The 21642-nt window shown below is 36.4% G+C and overlaps 1 protein-coding gene across 1 annotated transcript in view; it reads right to left on the bottom strand.

The window, feature by feature from the left end:
* Window positions 1-5995: 5995 nt before the first annotated feature.
* The window catches only part of LOC131949377 (protein Wnt-1), an 18119-nt gene continuing 2472 nt past the window's right edge, over window positions 5996-21642 (bottom strand). The window contains exons 2-6 of the mRNA XM_059311242.1: window positions 18861-19120; window positions 9788-10056; window positions 8683-8833; window positions 6658-6815; window positions 5996-6192 (exon numbers count right to left, since the gene is read on the bottom strand). Coding sequence (XP_059167225.1) covers window positions 6013-6192; window positions 6658-6815; window positions 8683-8833; window positions 9788-10056; window positions 18861-19120 — 1018 coding nt within the window. The 3' untranslated portion in view covers window positions 5996-6012. The remainder of the gene's footprint in view (window positions 6193-6657; window positions 6816-8682; window positions 8834-9787; window positions 10057-18860; window positions 19121-21642) is intronic.

The following is a 21642-nucleotide window of genomic DNA, read 5'->3' as shown; positions in this document are numbered from 1 at the left end:
TGTGTGTGTGTGTTCGAGTGTTCGTTAGTGTTTAAAAATCTTCTGTGAGGAATTGGAGAAGGAATAAAGGTAAACTATAATTTTTGGGACGGTTGCTAGGTTGAGATCATTGTCCATTAGGGGTGGATAGATGACATCATTAGCCTATTGGGGTGTATAGGATGACATCATTAGCCTATTGGGGTGGATAGATGACATCATTAGCCTATTGGGGTGTATAGGATGACATCATTAGCCTATTGGGGTGTATAGGATGACATCATTAGCCTATTGGGGTGGATAGATGACATCATTAGCCTATTGGGGTGTATAGGATGACATCATTAGCCTATTGGGGTGTATAGGATGACATCATTAGCCTATTGGGGTGGATAGATGACATCATTAGCCTATTGGGGTGGATAGATGACATCATTAGCCTATTGGGGTGTATAGGATGACATCGTTAGCCTATTGGGGTGTATAGGATGACATCATTAGCCTATTGGGGTGTATAGGATGACATCATTAGCCTATTGGGGTTGATAGATGACATCATTAGCCTATTGGGGTGGATAGATGACATCATTAGCCTATTGGGGTGTATAGGATGACATCATTAGCCTATTATGGTGTATAGGATGACATCATTAGCCTATTGGGGTGGATAGATGACATCATTAGGCTATTGGGGTGTATAGGATGACATCATTAGCCTATTGGGGTGGATAGATGACATCATTAGGCTATTGGGGTGTATAGGATGACATCATCAGCCTATTGGGGTGGATAGATGACATCATTAGCCTATTGAGGTGTATAGGATGACATCATTAGCCTATTGGGGTGTATAGTATGACATCATTTTTAGAACAGTTATAAATTATTATAATCAAGTTTTTACTGAACTAAAATTTTAGAGATTTTCATAAACGCTAAAAAACACAAAATTTAGGATCCCCAACTAAGATCAAGACAACAGGATATATATATATATATATATATATATATATATATATATATATATATATATATATATATATATATATATATATATATATATATATATATATATATATATATACATTTAAAAAGACAACGAAGTCGAGAAAAAAAAATGAGTTTATTTTTGTTTTACAGCAGAGGTAGACACAATTTCATGTAAGGATGGCGATATACATTTTTCTGTTTCAATTTTTATTTTAATTAGAACACTTGACTATTAGATGTGTTAATTAATTTATTCAATCATAAACACTTGAAATCATGGAAACAACAGAAAAAAGTCTCTAAAGTAGTTATGGCTCAGTGAAAAAATAAAAAAAAAACTTCATTGTAAATGTTTTTATGTTTTTGTTAAAAGGACATTTAAACCTGAAAAAAAATTATCAATGTAAACTGTATGTATTTATGTTATAATATCACTTACAATTTCAAACTGTTATTAAACATAGATCAACAAAAAAAATTTATAGTATCGATAGCAGAGAATTAGAACAATATACTAAAATACAGAGAAATGTACATGTACAGGTAATGACTATGTACATCTAAATTTATATATATAATTAAAATAAATGGAAGATACGGTAGTTGGTTAAGGTTATGGGGGTGGGGTGTAGTTACAAGTAAGGTTTTTAAATTAAGCACTAATTGTAAGGATTAATTAGTTGAGTATAGATGGTAAGTCTTAGTTCATAAAGTTAAATGTTTCATAACGCAATACAAAATATGGTTTAAGTTAACGCTGTTTTTTATCTGTCTATTTTCTAGTGATATTTGCTGTTAAAATTGATGCTCTACAAAATGTACACAAATTTGTATTTACTTTTTGGCTTTAGTACATGAATGTATCAGCCTATAAAAGATACAAGAACTACCAACGGTTTATTAATTATAATAATGTCTCCTGTAATCATAGTATAACAAGATAAATGTAATGAAACAACATTGTAAAATTAAAGTTTATTTTGTTTTTATTAATAGCACATAGATTTAGTAAACAAGCATACTAGATAAAAATAAAATAATTTACATAAGATATGTTAAGTGATATGTTATATGTCGCGCTTGTAAAACTGTTCACATCTCCGTAGTGGTAGTGGTCACTTGCTGGAGATGACGTCGGTACGGGGGGGGGGGGGGGGATAAGGTGGTGACGTCATGACCGGGTGACGTCACCGACAAGACGGTATACCTTCTTATGTACACAACAATAATTTACATTCAGACACGAGTCAAGGAATGGTGGCAGACACAGCTCTAACTGAATGGCATGACCTAACTGATTTCATTGACCTAACTTGTTTCATTGACCTAACTGAATGGCATGACCTAACTTGTTTCATTGACCTAACTGATTTCATTGACCTAATTGATATGACCTAACTGATTAGCATGACCTAACGTGTTTCATTGAAACATGATATGACCTGATTTCATTTAACTGATTTGATTTACCTAACTTATTGATAGGACCTGATTTCTAAGACCTAATTGATTTCATTGAAATAACTGATTTATATGACCTGATTTCTAAGACCTAATTGATTTCATTGAAATAACTGATTTATATGACCTGATTTCTAAGACCTAATTGATTTCATTGACCTAACTTATTGATATGACCTGATTTCTAAGATCTAATTGATTTCATTGAAATAACTGATTTATATGACCTGATTTCTAAGACCTAATTGATTTCATTGAAATAACCGATTTATATGACCTGATTTCTAAGACCTAATTGATTTCATTGAAATAACTGATTTATATGACCTGATTTCTTTTAACTATCTGATTGATATGACCTAATTGATTTCATTCCGCTAATTAATTGATATGGCCTAACCGATTTCATTCAACTGAGTTTCACTAAACTAGCTGATTGATACGATGACCTGATGTCTATGACCTAGCTGATTTCAGTGACCTAATTGGACCTTATCACTTAATTGACCTTGTTGACATAACTGATTCTAACAACCAACTTTAATGACCTGATTTCAATGACCTAACTAATCTCGTGACCTAACAGATTAAAACGACCTGATTATATAGACCTAAATCATCTTATTGATCTAACTAATCTAACGGACCTAGCTAACTTATCTCAGTTACCTGAGAAAACAAATGACCTAGCCAATCATTATGAGGTGTGACCTGACATTAATTCACCTCACTCGACTGATCCATCCTATTCACAAACACCCTTGACCTTCATTATAAATTAAATTAGAATAATTATTTACACACATTTTGTTTAGAAACTATTAGTTTAATACACGTTGATTAAGGTAAAAAATAAGGAATATATGTAAAAAAAATGAACAATTATGTATAAAAAATGCATTTCAAAACAGTTTTGAAATGAAAGTGCAGCACTGTATACTAAATAAAATACTTGCTACTTATGGAAGAAAGAGAGACTTACATATGGTATAGTTCAAATTAATTTCGTAAAATTTTAAAAAGTGTAATCTAAAGTATTTTAACCGTTGTAATGCATTTTAATCTAAATTACTTTATAAGTTGTACAGAAATTAAGAATTTATTTCTAAAATAGTTTACTGGTTGTTAAGTATCTAAAAATAAATTTAAAAATGATGGGCTTAATGCCCTTATGTATACAATATTGAGTCGTCGTTGAAGCTGTTATAACTGAATCATGTTGCAAGTTTTGTACGTAGCATTTCATTTTAAATATTTTGCATGTTTTGTATGTAGCATTTCATTTTAAATATTTTACATGTTTTGTATGTAGCCTTCCATTTAAAATACTTTGCAAGCTCTTAAAAATTATTTTCAACATTTAAAAAAAATATTTAAAATTAATCTTCTGGCATTAACCTACATTTAAAACTAAAACAATGTTTATTCTCTGCTACTATATTTATTTGATATATTTTCTTGATGTATAGATACCTAAAGTATTTATCATATTCTTAAGCATATAGTAACATTTAACAGCATGCTTAGAATCAATAACAACTATAATAACATTGCATGCCATCTAAATCTCTTGCGCACATAGCACAGATGAAAATGACTGATGCGGACACGAAATGAACGGCCAAAGTCAATAAATACAGAGTATTTCGTTGTGTGTTAGTTAATCTAATTTCGTTGTTTCTTGGTTAATCTAGCAACACGTAACAGTGCACACTTGCTATTGTAAAATCGTGACGATTGATCACAATACCCAACATAGCACCACCGCGGACAACATCTAGCGAGGATTAACGGAATCGATGGGCAGGGGATTAAGGGATTAGGGTAATGCGAATTGTGAGGTTATGTCACTTGACATGTGGATGTAATCCGTCAGGTTTGTGGAGGCTATCCATCACACACGGCATTTTTGACAAGACGACGCGGGTCGGAGGATATGACGTCATTAGATGGACCGGTGGTGACGTGGTACAAGCGTCATTCCGCTGATGAAGTTTGTGTCATCAACACACGCCCGAGCAATCAGAATGACGTCATTGGTAATTTACGGTGTTATTTTTGTTTAAGTCTGTTGATGTAGACATGTTTACGATTTTCGCTTTTTAATTGGAATTTTGCTATGGTTTAAGTTTTAGAGATCTTTAATACAATTAAAAAGTTTTCAAAAATTATTGTATGGTTTTGATTAACAATTTATTTACAAACTCTGTATAGACGTCATGTATGATACGCAGTAAGTTCATTAAAAAATTATTTATTTTTTAAAGTGCTTGATCTTTTTGATATTGTCTATTTAGCTCTAGTCTGGTACTATATTTGTGTTGCTTAAGTTGGTTTGATGAAGCTTGATGTAAGCATGAATTAACAATGTTAATGAAATACATACAATAAGTTTTAAATGATAGCTCTAATGAAAGTTCTAGAGGGTTCAACAACAGAGTGCTAGGCTTTGTTAGGTTGGTCAAGTTGTAGTGGGGCCCAGCTGTAGTGTAGCCATTGACCGTAGGCCCAGCTGTAGTGTAGCCACTGACCGTAGGCCCAGCTGTAGTGTAGCCACTGACCGTAGGCCCAACAGAAGTGTGGCATTGACCGTAGGTCCAGCTGTAGTGTAGCCATTGTCTGTAGGCCCTGCTGTAGCCACTGACCGTAGGCCCAGCTGTAGTGTAGCCACTGACCGTAGGCCCAGTGTAGTCACTGAAAGTAGGTCCAGCTGTAGCGGTGCATTGACCGTCGGTCGGTACAGCATCTGTAGCCACTAACCGTAGGCCCAGGTGTAGTGTAGCCATATAACGTAGGCAGGGCTGTGATGTAGCTATTTATCGTAAATAGAGCTGTGGCTATTGATTACAGCATCTGTTATGTAGCCACTAAACGTAAGCCCAGCTGCGATGTAGTCATTTATTGTAGTCATTGCCGTAGGCATAGCTGTATCAGTTGTCGATAGGCACAGCTGCAGATGATAGGTATAGCTGTAATGTAGCCATTGTCCATGGCCCCAGCTGTAGTTTAGCCATTTACCGTGGGCCCACCTATAATGTAGCAATTGTCCGTGGGCCCAACTGTAATGTAGCCATTGTCCGTGGGCCAACCTACAGTGTATCAATTGTCCGTGGGCTCACATGATAATGGAGCCAATCTCTATGGGCCCAGCTGTAATGTAGCCATTGCCTGTAAGCCCAGTGTTGGTATAGCCCATCGAGGTGAGTGTAGTTTGTATACAGTTGCATCCATATTTTACGGAGTATTATATCGGCATACATAGCGTACACCAGTCAGCACTGAAGAGATGGAAGCTGAGCACTTGTCACTTTCGCTCACACTCCTAACACGTGGGTTCTAAAGTAAACCGCATTGGTCCGCTACAGCAGCAGTTGATTTTTAGTATTAAATGAAGTCATTTAAAAATGTTGAAGTCATTTGAAATTGTGAAGTCATCTGACTTTACTCAGTCAACCGTGACAATGAGTGTCTAGTCTGACATGACTTGGCTCACTCTATGACGACGGCACGTGCACGCACTAGGATGACGTCACCCGTGAGTCACGGTGTGAGCAGTACCCACAGGATCCGCACGCGCGGCCCTCACAAGCACGTGTGCCTGGTACGGGTGACCGGACACACCTTGCACTTGACGTCACAGCACCAGATGAAGATGCACTGGCACCGCTCCTGGGCCAGGTACTCCTCCGTCTTGTAGCCCCGCCCGCAGCACATCAGGTCGCAGCCGTCCACCCCCAGGGAGGTGCCGTTACACTCCCGACCCTGTGGGAGGAGAGATTAGATTAGCGTGACGTCACGGCTTAAGTGAGGTCAAAACTGTCATGTCACATGACATTTTGTTATGTTTTAGATGTCATCATGTATAGACAAGTTTACGCGAAATTGTGTAGGGTGCTGTACGAAAATATAGGTAACTGGAGTTTTCTAGTAAATTGCCCGTATTAGTTATAGTTTAAAATGTCTAGAAAAAATTGCCCGTATTAATTTCAGTATAATATGTCCAAAAAATTATGCGAATTCATTCCAGTGTAAAATATCAATTAAAAATTGCTCTATTACTTCCATTGTACAATTACTAGCAAAATTGCCCGTAAAAAATAGTTTTTTTTTAATATTTCTATTTAAAAATGTACACATAACTTTCGGTGTAAAATCTCTAGAATATTGTTGTGTAAATTTTATCCTACTACACATACAACAATGCCCTCTATGCCCTGTTTCACTTACCACAGTGCCCTCGATGCCAATGCCCTGATCCTTCTCGCAGAAGCTCGGTGACTCCTCAAAGTACACCAGGTCTGTCTTCTCGGGTTTTTTCAGGTTCGGGTTGGCGGGGGTAAAGTTCAGCTTCCTCTTCTTCTTGCTCCGGCCACTTCCAGAGTTTTCTAAAGGTGAAGTAAAGCAAAATGGCGCACGTTGAAACAGGGTGTCATCACTAACAGGGTCAAGGTCAGTACTAATTATTTATAGATGTTTCAAATACTAGTTTATAATGCAGATGTACAATATCTACAACTGATAGAGAAATGCATCTTGCCACCACCAACTACATAACTACAAAAACTAAATTACCAATAAAACAATAAATTGATAGAGAGCTCACAACTTTAATGTTCATTATTTCAAACACGCAAAACATTCATACAAAATTTCACACTAACACATAACTAATTACTTATAATTATTTCATGATTTTCGATACGTTTGTTTAAAATATTTTCTTTAATCTTTGTCGTTTAACTTTATAATACACCTTAGGGTAACTATACAGAAGTTGTTACAGCCTAATTATGACCAAAAAAAATACTTTGCTTCTATCATTTGTTTTTCTCAATAGTTTTTAATTAATCTTTTTTTTTAAATTAAGTTAAATTAAAATCAGTGCAGGTATACTTACACTGCTTCTGATTTGAATTTATCTTATCTTTTATTGTTATCACTATTGATGGGCACAACTTAGTTTTTTTTTATATTTTTATTTAATTTTACAGTTGCAGTAAATGGGTTGTATTAGACTAAATTTCTTTGTCATTTAAAGCAGTAAAGAAATGATAGAAAAGTAATTTAAATTAAATTATCATTATCAACCTTTTAAGAATAATAAACAAACTAACAAATTTTGTGTCTATTTAATTTAATGCTTACACTAAAGAAAGATAATTACTTAAATATTAAACGGTATTTAAAAAGGAGGTACTATTTTTTAAAAATGTGTATTTTGTTTACAATTTTTAAATTTAAAAGTTGAAATAATATTTGCAAGTTAACTAACAGTAAATCTGACCTTACACTAAACCTGACCTTAGACTAAACCTGACCTTAGACTAAACTTGGCCTTAGACTAAACTTGGCCTTAGACTAAACCTGACCTTAGACTAAACCTGACCTTAGACTAAACCTGACCTTAGACTAAACCTGACCTTAGACTAAACGTGACTTTATACTAAACCTGACCTTAGACTAAACCTGACCTTAGACTAAACGTGACCTTAGACTAAACACAAACATACACACCTTCCTCTTGGCTCAAGCCGTCATTACCTAGAAACAGAATAAAAAGAATTGCTCCATTTCTCCAGCATGACGCAACAGCAAGATCATATTTTAAAATCGTGTATAAAAAGAAACGAAAGAAATAGAAATATTTGGCACATTTCAGCCTTGCATTAAACAATTGACAAGAAATTTAGTCGGACAACCCACTGCACGTATAAAATAAAATAAAAACATGTTTTATAGTAAAAACTAACAAACAAATAAAAACGTGTCTTAAAAAGATCACACATCTACTCGCTAATCTAGAAAACTAATGGCTAGTATGAAATGTGGAGCCGCCATATTGTCAGCCTAGTAACTCCACCTACTCTTCTCGGCAGACCTACTATTCAAGAATTCAAAGGTGTAGGCACTAAAATTATTTTAATTTTGCCCGGGACGTGGGCAGATTTTTGTAGGATGGGGAGGGGTGATGGGCGTGAGTGTACGAAAGAATATCAAGATTTCACTTCATAGTCAAAATATAGAACAATTTACCTTTCAATTCTAATTGGTTTTAATTTTTAATATGAATTTACATTTTTTTTTAAATTCGCTGCTTTACTATAAAAAAAATTATGGGGGGTGGGCGCTCCCTCGGCTCCCCTTCTGCATACGCCTCAGAAATTAACTATGGATAACAAATGTTATCGTCCCCGGACCAGGCGGCTCCACAGTATGCGAACACCTATGCCAGGGAGAGGAGAGCGTGTGTACCTGGCAGGATCCTGGAGGCACCGTCGAACCTGTCTTTGAGCGAGTTCCCCACCTCGCGGAATGGGGGAAGCGTCCGCCAGCAGGTCTTAATGGTGCAGCTGCCGGACATGCCGTGGCACTTGCACTCTGTCCGCAGCTGACTGGTCACGTGCTGGGGAAAGTAGGTCAAATAGGTCAGGGGCATGGTAAAGTAGGTCAAATAGGTCGCGTGCATGGTAAAGTAGGTCAAACATGTCACGTGCACGTAAAAATAGTTCAAACAGGTCACGTGCATGGTAAAGTAGGTCAAACAGGTCACTTGAATGGTAAAGTACTTGACATTAATGACATCAGATAAGGATAGACTTGGAAAGTAGATCAATGATGTGGAAAGTAGGTAGTGTGCGTTGCATGTGAGTCGGTCATTGTGTTTTTTTAAAAGTTGGTCACATCGAACACGGAGGGAAAGTAGGCTATGCGCTTCACATAATGGAGAAAGTACGTCACATACAGAACGTTTTGTTTAAATCATCTGGCTTAAAACAGATAATATTGAATAACATGACCTAATGTTGGTGAGTTTGAAGTCTATGACCTTCCGAAAGTGAGCTTAGCAGGTGAGTTTAAATACAGTCACCAATACATCAAGTGAGATTGAAGAAAATGACCTAGATCGGGTGAGTTTAAGCCAGTGACCTAGATCAGGTGAGTTTAAAGTCAGTGACCTACAACAGGTGAGCTTAAAGATAGTGACCTAAATTGAGGTGAGCTTAAAACTGACCTACAACAGGTGAGCTTAAATACAGTGACCTACAACTAGTGAGCTTAAAGACAGTGACCTAAATTGAGGTGAGCTTAAAACTGACTTACAGCAGTTGAGCTTAAAGACAGTGACCAACAACGGGTGAGTTTAAGGAGAGTGACTTAAATTGAGGTGAGCTTAAAACTTGACCTACATCGGTTGAGCTTAAAGACAGTGACCTACAACAGGTGAGCTTAAAGACAGTGACCTAAATTGAGGTGAGTTTAAAACTGACCTACAACAGTTGAGCTTAAATACAGTGACCTATTCCAGGTGAGCTTAAGCCAATGACCTAGACCAGGTGAGTTTAAGCCAGTGACCTACCAGACGACCAGCCTCGTTGTTGTGCAGGTTGGTCATGTACCGGAAGTCCCGCCCCTTCTCCAGCACGTCAACAAACTTCCGGGAAAAGTTTTTCCCAAACTTGGCGTTATCGCTGCAGCCGCTCCACTCCCAGTCCCCACCGCTGGGGCGCCCGTGGGGGTCGGTGTCGCACGTGCAGGTTGTCACGTGACCTTCGGCGCACGCCCGGGCCACCGTGTGGCAGACGGCGGCGCTGGTGATGGCGTAGATGAAGGCTGTCTCTCGGCAGCCTGGAATACAAGACACGGTGGGTAGATATAAGACACGGTGGTTGGACATGAATGATGAGACATGAGACAGATTAGACATGAGAGACTTGAGACAGTTTAGAAATGAGACACGAAACAGTATAGACATGAGACACGAGACAGATTAGACATGAGACACGAGACAGTTTAGACATGAGACAGTTTAGACATGAGACAGTTTAGACACGAGACAGTTTAGACATTAGACACGAGACAGTTTAGACATGAGATACGAGACAGGTTAGACATGAGATACGAGACAGTTTAGACATGAGACAGAGACAGTTTAGACATGAGAGAGAGACAGTTTAGACATGAGAGAGAGACAGTTTAGACATGAGACACAAGACAGTTTAGACATGAGACAGAGACAGTTTAGACATGAGACAGAGACAGTTTAGACATGAGACACGAGACAGTTTAGACATGAGACACGAGACAGTTTAGACATGAGACACGAGACAGTTTAGACATGAGAAACGAGACAATGTAGACATGAGACACGAGACAGTTTGGACACGAGAGAGACAGTTTAGACATGAGAGAGACAGTTTAGACATGAGAGAGACAGTTTAGACACGAGACACGAGACAGTTTAGACATGAGACACGAGACAGTTTAGACATTAGACAGTTTAGACATGAGACACGAGACAGTTTAGACATGAGACACGAGACAGTTTAGACATGAGACAGTTTAGACATGAGACACGAGACAGTTTAGGCATGAGACACGAGACAGTTTAGACATGAGACAGTTTAGACATGAGACACGAGACAGTTTAGACATGAGACACGAGACAGTTTAGACATGAGACAGTTTAGACATGAGACACGAGACAGTTTAGACATGAGACACGAGACAGTTTAGACATGAGACAGTTTAGACATGAGACACGAGACAGTTTAGACATGAGACACGAGACAGTTTAGACATGAGACAGTTTAGACATGAGACACGAGACAGTTTAGACATGAGACACGAGACAGTTTAGACAAGAGAGACTTGAGACAGTTAAGACAGACATAAAAGACAGGTAAAGACATTATAGATATGTGATCTTTGTTAACAAAACTCCCAGTTCAATTAATTAAGGAATAATATTGTACGTTGTTGGATAAATCTCACTATATATTTCTTGCTGAAGCAACAGTTTCTAGCTTAAGTTTACTCCAAACATTTTTTTTTTCATTTACTCTTCGCAAATTAAACGCGTAATGAAATTAACTCAATGTTAATTGATTAATTTTTATTGCTAATAACTTTCCGCCAGGCTTTTGATTTTTCAAAGCTGTTGTTTTTATTAGTTTAATAATATTAAAATATAATAAGTATTATAAATATTATTATTATTATTATTATTATTATTATTATTATTATTATTATTATTATTATTATTATTATTATTATTATTATTATTATTATTATTATTATTATTATTATTATTATTATTATTATTATTATTATTATTATTATTATTATTATTATTATTATTATTATTATTATTATTATTACTGTTACTACTACTATTATTATTAATATTATTAATATTATTATAAACATTATTATTATCAATATTACGTTAATTAACTTTTTTATTTGTTATTTTCATTTACATAAATATTTTTATTATCATTATTTTTTTAAATTTCATATGTGATTAACATCTGTAAACATTTTTGTATTTTTGTATTTATTTGTATCATCATGTATATGTTGTTATCTCGTTAGTTTTATAAAATAATTTGCTACTCATGGTCGAAACAACTTTTTTTCCCAATACATAACAAAGTATTCCCATAAACCATTCCCATTGAATATTTTTTATCGGTGTGAATTGGAGTCAGTTGAACGATCAGAGCTTGCGTGGCTTTAGTCGGGGTCTGTCTCGCTTGAAGGGAGAAACTCAAGCTTTTAACCCGCGCGATTCTCTCCCCTTGGAGAAGTGGATTAACGCCCTTTAACAGGGATTGTGTCCCTCTTTGTGTTGACACAGTGTTTAGAGTAACCCGCCCTTTGTCGTGAAAAACATTCTCCCCTGGTTGTAGAAGGTCCGCGGTGAACAACGACACAAATATGTCGTTACAATCATTTTCTAACCCTAGCTTTATCTACGCCGGTAAGGTACGGGTTAAAGTAGATTGCACTTTTGACTAAAACATTGGAATCTCAAAGTTGTTTTTCCTCCAGGGTAGGAATTCCATCGGCATTAGCCGTCTGCCTTGGATGGTTATCTCCCCGCCGTATCTGCCGACCACAGCCATTAGTGCCCCAGCTGAAAGTGCCACCGCCGGTGGGGTGGATGTTTCAATGGTCCTGATTACAAGCTTTTATGATTTAATATTCGCCGTCAAGTGTTGAACGTGACGCTTTCTCGTTTTTTGATAAATAAATAAAAAAATGTTTGGGTTATGTGTCGACGGTGATATCGGAGATTGAAAAATCGGGAATTACCGAATGATGCTAAAATTAGGTTGATGAATGTGGTAGTTGAATTGTTTATTGCGTCTGGGGTGTGATATGTGTATACAAAGCTGGTCGTTATGTGTTTGTGCAAATGATTTGTAATGTGGTGATCTGAAGTAATTATAAGGTAACTGTGCCATGGATTAAGTATCTGGTTTTGCAGGATTTAGAAGGTTAAAAGAAACGAAAGATGACCAAGTAGACAAGATGATCACTGAGCAAAGACGACCAAATTGATAATATGACTACCATTACAAGATGGTCAGGGACGGCATGGTCGAGTGTTAGAGTGTTCAACTGATAATCCAAAATACTCGAGTTCGGATCCAGGGCTCGATTCTCTATGCAGTTGGGCATAGTACTGTCAGAAATATGTTAACTCTACTTTGTCTGCAACAAAAGAACGTCTAGTCCGGAAGTGTACTTTATTTACTTTACTTTACGTAAAAATGTGACAAGATTTACCAAACAAAACGTCAAGACTCGCTGGACCAAGAAGGTCAAAATAATTTCTCCAAATAGATCCATTAAAAATAGACCATCAATGTATAAAAAGTTGAACTAATTTATCAAGCAATAAATTCTACACCCATCCAGATATAAGTTCATACAATAATACTTTTGCATAGACAAACATACAAGTTATCTTAAATCAAAACACATTTTTATATTTAAGAATTCGTAAATAAGTATGTTCAGGAATAACTCAACACTTTAAAATTAGATTAAAGAGAAGAGTTGTTAACAATACCATTAACTGACTCTTACATTTTGACCAATAATTCTGGGAGTTTTAGACGTTTGTTATGATAAGCACTATTACTTTATAGCTTTATGGTAATTTGGTAATAGAAGGTTGAATCTTTAGTTTATAGCTGACCAACTCCCCCCCCCCCCCACCCCCGCACACACACACACACACTAATATCTGGGATCCACTGCGCTGTCCACTGGTCATTAGTCCAGTGAAAATGTGTCAAAAGAATTTCTACTCGACCGTCAACATGATGGGGTGATGATTCTGGGGCGGGGGGGGGGGGGGGCTGTCAAAGGGATTCGTGACGGCCGCGGAGATGTAGCTATCTGGGCCCAAAAGTAGCAGGTAGCCCCAATTAAACATGGCGGGGCGAGCGAGATGGGATGTAGCACGCTCCCGGCTCGACTCAGAGCTTAAGTCTGTTTGACCGGCGCTTTCGTCGTCATTAGGGGGGTAAACACGGGGGATTCTGATCCCCCGGGGACAGGGACGGGCGCAGACGTTTGGAGAGGTGGGGGTGAAAACAGTTCAGGAAAAAATTTGAAATAGAAAAATCGGATTCGACAAGAAAAGGGGATTTAACTTTTAGTGTAAACATTGAACTAGCAGAACTGATTGTCTTATAGCCTAGATGATTGTCATTTATTGTTATTAATTTAAAAAAAAACACCATTTATTTTTATAAAGTAGTCACGCGTTTTATATCTACAAATATAAATAAAGTACGGGTTTATCAAATACACATGGAACTAGACTGAAATGACGTTTTCTTTTCAGTTCTTTACCCTCTAACATTATTCGATTTTAACCGCAACACCCCCCCCCACACACACACACCTCCCCCCCCCACACACACACCTTTCCCCATCCATCCCACATCATACACCTCAGCCCCCGGACGGAGGAGAGTCAATTTGACTTGTACCAACGAGGAATGCGATAGATGGGTGAGATATTGGACGGTCAGATATTATCGTTTGGTCGCTAAAGGCTAGCCTAAGTGACCCTAGGATGACCGTGGGCCGTACAGGTAACGGCCGACAGCTGGTGGGGGAAAGCTAAATATGTCACCTGTCACCAGAATTTTAAAGGTCCGGTGATTTCCCCTTGGTTACTTCAACTACATCACACAATTTACGTTCGTGGTGAGCTCCCCTTATTACCACAACAAATTTCTACTAGCACAGTGTTACAAATTTCCCGTTAGTTATCTCCCCTTCTCCTACCACAACAATGTCACACATTTCCCGTTAGTGGTGTTCTCCCCTCACATTCTACACCACGAGTTATCAGCCCATCTCACCTGTACATAAAGCCCCGGGGACAAAACTCCCACACGCCTCCACACGTCAATGGCTACGGCATTTAGGGAACTTGTCTTAGCAAGTTTTTAGTCAAATTACTACAATCGTCAGGTTGATATTCACTTGCGGCGTAAAATGCGTCAATGCGTCACATCGGCGTTTGTTTCGAGCGTCATAACGTCGAGTCAGAGTTATTTGGTGTATGCCTGGTGTAAATAAGTCTTCATTGCATCAAAGATAAAAATAGTAGAATACCATAACTTCCAATCACAATAACACACCACAAAATCACATTGAACCATCGTCTAACCACACCATCAAAAACACCACAACATAACGGCAGTACCATTTGGTAACATCACATCACAGAAACAGTAGGGCACTCTTCAACATTAATTATAATACTAAAATTTTCCAAATAACATCTAAAAATAACTACTGTTATTAAAAGAAAACTGCATATAGAAACATTAATGAGCTAATAAACAAACCAAGGTACAATTTCACATGACAAAAACTATACTACGTCATGATAATGACATTCCAAAAAAAAAAATGTCACGGTAGACTTACTTTCCCATTCGTTTTATTTTAATTCCATTTTCGTAAGCCACAAAAATGCGATTGTTATCAAAGTGGATTAGGATAAATCACACGCTAATACACTTATGGGAAACCACCGCACAAATGGTGGGATTTCTATGTTTCATTCATCGATTTGATTCAAACATTATACATTAATCCACAACACAGCATTATGAATCAGAGAGATATCAATCTAGGAATTCACCAGAAAAGATTTGATCAAAGATAACATTTGTAGCACATTTGTAAGAGGTTACAAGAATAAATATATCGCTACAATCAGAGTTGAGATGCGGAATGTAATGTTAGTTCAAACCGAAGTGTAATTCTAGAAGATTGGTTCGTTTTTGTATCAATGGGGTGTGTATATATAGCACTACTCGTATTTTGTGGTTATAATTGAATAGTATAGTTAAATAAAGCAGTTCATTAACATAACTTTACATAAAATTAACTTGAGATTATTTAATTACTTTCAAGTTCAACAACCGCACACACACGCACATGTATATATATATATATATATATATATATATATATATATATATATATATATATATATATATATATATATATATATATATATATATATATAAGGAAACCGAAATTATTCTTACAACCTACATTAAAGATGACCAATAACCCTCAGTTCAAAAGTACTGGTCAAAGTTCAAATATTCATATGGAGGCGAAATACACTTTTAATATATAGAATCGTTGACATAAACGACATAGATTTGTTAGAGCGATTTAACAAGAACTCCAGCCTCTAGATCAGGGGTCTCCAAACTTTTCAGTCCGAGGGCCGCATTAACTAACAAATTTCAGTTCGGGGGTCAGTTTCTTCCAGGCATGTCTTTGATTTTCTGGGCAAAGTTCCTCAGCCAGCACCAACAAACGTTTTTTTTTCCGTGGACAAAAAGATCTCAGCGGGTCGGATGAGAGGACCTCGCGGGCCGCATCCGGCCCGCGGGTCGTAGTTTGGAGACCCCTGCTCTAGATAATTGCTACCAAACATGTGACTTGATAAAGTCCTGGAATATTATGAAGACTATTCAGTTATAGCTGAAGTAGAGTTAACTTATTTCTTTTCTACGAAATAAGATGAACTCGCTTCATTTGACTTATATATTTATGTTTTTATTGTAATTGTTTCTTCTAGCTAGGTCCCACCCCATCTCAACAACCCAGTTATCAAATGGAACTGGAGTTTTTTTGACTTTCCGGTATCGAGTACAGGTTTAACTTTTCCTTTCTTTCCTCCAACCCGTATCACGTGACAAGCTTTGAACCGTGACCGCCAGCCCACACCCCGTGTTGCCCTATTCCCACGCGTCTCTGTGTGGCGCTAAACGGAGGTGTGGAGCCCCACTGTAAGCCAAATTTACGACTGCTGCCGTGGTAAAGGGAACGGGAGGCTGGACACCAAGGGGAATTAAGGTCAATAAAAAGGGAATTAACTCTCAACGATGTTCACCTTTGAGTGCGAGTGTGGAAAAAAAATCAGAGCGTCACACAAAATTGTCACTGGATTCTGTGTCTCAATCAGCAAGTCAGGGGAGGTAACTTGGGCGTACATGTAAAAGGGGCATTAACTCGGGAATAAAACATTGACGCGTCTGTCTCCGTACCACAGTTTGTGTTAAAAGAGATTTTTTGTTGTGCTGTGTTGTTACATTCGCACCCAAAGACTCCAAACCATAGGGATTAACTATACATTGTTTTAAATTATGTGCAAAAAAACCTAAGCTAAAGCTTATTGATACATTTAAATGTTTCTAGTTTTAGCAACAGCTAACAACAGAAAAAAATAATTTTATAATCATTACAATCTAGATAAATTATATGTCATGGAAAGAAACAGTTAAAGTCAATCAACACTGTTGAAAAGCTTAAATGAATTTAGTATTTTTTTTTCACTGTGATATTTAAAAGTAGGCTTAAAACATTAAAAATTAAAAATCACTAATTGTTTTGAGGGCATGTAATGCATTATTGAAAATCAAGAATTAGGGCCTATAATCTACAGCCCTCTTACGTAATATATATATATATATATATATATATATATATATATATATATATATATATATATATATATATATATATATATATATATATATATATATATATATATATATATATGTTTGTGTTTGAGCATGTATGTATATATATTGTGCATATATATATATATATATATATATATATATATATATATATATACATACATATATATACATGCTCAAACACAAACACACACACACACACACACATATATATATATATATATATATATATATATATAGGCATATATATATATATATATATATATGTGTGTGTGTGCGTGTGTGTGTGTGTGTGTGCACGTATGTCTGTGTGTGTATTTAACCTGAATCCAATATATAATGCAAGTGTATAGCCACAAGATTGTCCTGTCTGTAACAATAGAAACTGAAAGATGAAAGGGAACAAACTCGGGTTTTCCCCGGGCGCCATATTCCAGTTGGATTAAATGTTTTGGTGGACGTGTGGATAGAGGGGTGTGGGAGTGTGGGGGTCAACATAATATACGGGAGGGGGGGGTAGATCTGAGGATTTACCATTTAAGCACTGGTTTATTTAATTTATCTTCAGCCATAAAATGTACTGATACAAATTTAGCGAACCAGAATATTGTTACACTCTTTTCAATTAGTATTATAAGCATGGTACTATTTAGTATATCAAGATTAGCTTTTTTTAAATGTGGTCCATAGATTTAGAATGTCTAAAATCGTAGCGTAAATACTTCTTATGTGTTTATGTGTTGATTAAAAGGTTTCCCTTAGCTAAATTAAAGTATCCTTCTCACACTATTCACAGGCAGATAAGGGGTGATAACGAGCAGAGTTTCTTTCAGGTATTTCGTCGTCGTGGCTACGCTCCCTTCCCCTCCCCAACCCCCCCCCCTCCCCAAACGAAATGTAATTTATATAGAAAATATATACTTTTACAAATGTCTATCCACCTCCTGAAAAATTTAGTCCGCCACCCGCCACCCCCCCCCCCGATAATTTCAAATATCCAATGTCGTTCCACCCCCCCCCCTCCCCCCCCTCCACGCCCTCCGGAGAAAAAAAGTCAGAAATAACATGGATAAAACAAGGTTATCTGATGAGCTGATCAATCAATATATTGAAAATGATTTTAATGTTATACTGTGTCAGTCAAGGTATTTTAACTTAAAAAGAATGTCCTTATCTAATCTAAACCATGCACACCACATTAAGCCTAATGTACTCAAAAATTATGAGTAAATAATGTTAAACATTACTATCTAATCGGTTTTCTGCACAAGTATTCATAGTAATACTAAACACCTTTTCGATCCTTAGGTCCTTATCGCAGGTGAAATAGAGTTTTCATGTTTCAGTGACACAGGCGAATAAAGCTATAGTGTGGTAGTACAATGTCCAGCCGCTTCTAATTTTCCTAACTTGAGTCAGACAGGTAAGCCGGGTTGACTCAGAGACGTCGTAGGGACTTGAACCCGGGACAATCGGACTGGCAGTCGAAAGCTCTACCATTCGACCACACCATCCCCTACTACTACTCACACAACCCTTCACATAACTACCACACGACAGCTTTCTTAAAACGCGACAGCACCGTTTACAGTCGTACACCGTACTGACCTTTTTGTAAGATTTTCCCAAAGATGGAATTGGTATGGCCGTCAAAGTTTGTCGGGCAGTTCCAGCGTCGGTTCTTGAACTGGTGCTTACACTCGCTGATGGCCATCTTGGCCCCTGACTCCACGGCCACGATGGTGCCAGGGTTCCTCGTGACCAGCTTTCTCTGACGCCGAGTCAGGGGTTCAAGACTGGGGTTGTTGTTGTGTTTGGTGATGGGGGATCGCAGGTCATTGGACGGCTGACCGGACTTGGCAAGTGACCTGGGAACACAGGAATGACAGGGACGGTGATAGTGTTGCTGGACAATGGTCAACCGGTCTATGGCCAGTATTTGGAGTATGCATAGATTTTATCAAATTTGAAGTTTAAAATGAATAAACTTTCATTCCCTAAAAGAGAGCCATATTATAGTAAAAAAATCAATATGCTATGAGTTGGGTACTTAGAACTAGAAACAAGTTGTACTTATCAGTAGTGTGTTTTATAAATCAGTATTGGTAATATATATATATATATATATATATATATATATATATATATATATATATATATATATATATATATATATATATATATATATATACATATATATAAGTGTGTGTGTGTGTTTTTATTTATGTGTATGTATAAATATATCGAATACAATGATAAACCTATACATGTTTTGATTTTACGGTTGTACAACAATTTTTGAAATAACAAAACTATGTTGGATTTATGTCATTTTCTAGCATCCAATGGAAATAGTAAAAAAATGAATAACAATTGAAGTTGAAATATTAGAAGAACCCTCTTTTCCCCCAGATTATGTATTGTTTTTAATTTTTTTTAATAAAATTATTTAAAATTACTCGACATTATAGAAAAAATGTCGATGAATATAAAAAAGAGGCATTAGGGCAGATAACTCTTCCTGTTTCCCACAGTAGTGGGCAGACAACTGTACTTTGATAAATGTCCAGATTTGTGTAGTTGTTAGAACCCAACTGTCATACAAGGGGATTAACTAACACAACAAACCAGCTATCAAAGGAATTCGAAACACTGATACTCATACGGGAGATATTCCTAACAATTAAAATATTTCATATATATATATATATATATATATATATATATATATATATATATATATATATATATATATATATATATATATCCTAGTATTAGATTTATTAGATTGGGCATTTGATTTGTTTTAAATATTTAAAAACTTTCCCTGAAATTTTGCTTGATTGTTTAAATGTCTATTTGTCAATTTTGAGTGCACTAATTATAAGCATTTTTTTTAAATAAAAATAATAGAGGAATACTAATCAATGTAATATCAGCAAGATCTACCACTTCTATGGCTTTAGATGTTGCAGAGTGGTGAATTTTATAAAATAGTTTCTTTTTCTTGAGTTTTTTCAATTTCTAAAATTACATTGATAAAAATTTGTGATCTGAATGCTGTGTCAGACTCTCCAGGTTTATGTAAGCAAGAAATACTTGGTGGATTTTATACTCATCCATAGGTTTTCAAACTTCGTGTCTATAATATACCACATATAACCATAATGTTATGTTTTGTTGTTGACAAATTGTTCAAACTAGTGTAATTAAAGTCCATTTCTTAGATTAAATGCTGCCTGAAAATAGAAAGTGATTCCTGTCTCTTGGATATATTCCGTTATGGTCTGCTTGTTGTGTAATAACTCAGTAAATATTCAGATCTTTGACTAAATTTCGTTGCCCTTAGTTAATTATTTTACGTCAATAATCTTTATTAGATCGATTAGAAACTGAATCCCACTGCGATTGAAGTTAAAAAAATTAAAAAGAATATTATTTAGTTCCTTAGTTAGATCCAAGAACATTGGTGATTGAAAAAGTCTTCACTGAAAAGAGAAATCACAGTTTTTTTGGGGGGAGGGGCGGGGGTTTGATTAAATCAATGCACCTGTACCAGACAGTAGAAAACTCGATGCTGAAAGAGATTTTCTAACAACTAAGCTAACAGCTATTAAGATCTGTTTGTTCTTATAAGGCTTACATTTTATGATGTGCAAGACAGGTTTCTAAATAATATATAAACCTCAAATATAATTCTTTTTTTAAAGTTATTGTTTTTTTTTATCTTTCGTCTGTTTAATTAGTCAATAATTCGATGGTCATTTGGCATGATCCTGGTTAAAAACGACATAGCTACAGTATTGGTTCGAGAAGCATTAACTACATTAGCTTTTACTGTGAGAGCGATCCAGAGGCGTAGCGACCCTTCCCGACGCCCGGGGACAAACTTTCGATTTGCACCCCCCCCCCCTCGAACTTTTGATTTGCACCCCCCCCCCCCTCCTTGAACTTTTCGTTTGCACCCTCCTCAAACTTTCAATTTCTTTTTCCAACCCATTTTGGCGCCCTCCCCACCCTAAGGTGGCGCCCGGGGACATATGTCCCCCCCCCCTCGCTACGCCTCTGGAGCAATCACCTTGCAAGTTATGATCACAATTTTGATGAGGCTGAGTAAAAGTTATGATCACAATTTTGATGAGATCAGAGTAAACACAGGCATATGTGGACCTGAATGAATCATTACGTACAGCATAATTAAAGCGTTGTAAGGATCTACTTGAATCATTTTCCAAAATTAAATAAAAATATTATACAACGCCACAACTATTAAAGCAATTACAGACAGAGTTTTGGTTAATGCACCATCAACATTACATTATGTGGTTTCTTTGTTGTTTTATTTTTGTTTTTCCTCAAAATTTTCTCTCAAAGCTGGATGGTGTTTTGC

This window comes from Physella acuta, unplaced genomic scaffold (assembly GCF_028476545.2).
Source record: "Physella acuta isolate Inbredline_101_S28 unplaced genomic scaffold, ASM2847654v3 ptg000692l, whole genome shotgun sequence".
NCBI lineage: Eukaryota > Metazoa > Mollusca > Gastropoda > Physidae > Physella > Physella acuta.
This window is presented reverse-complemented; position numbering and strand designations above follow the sequence as displayed.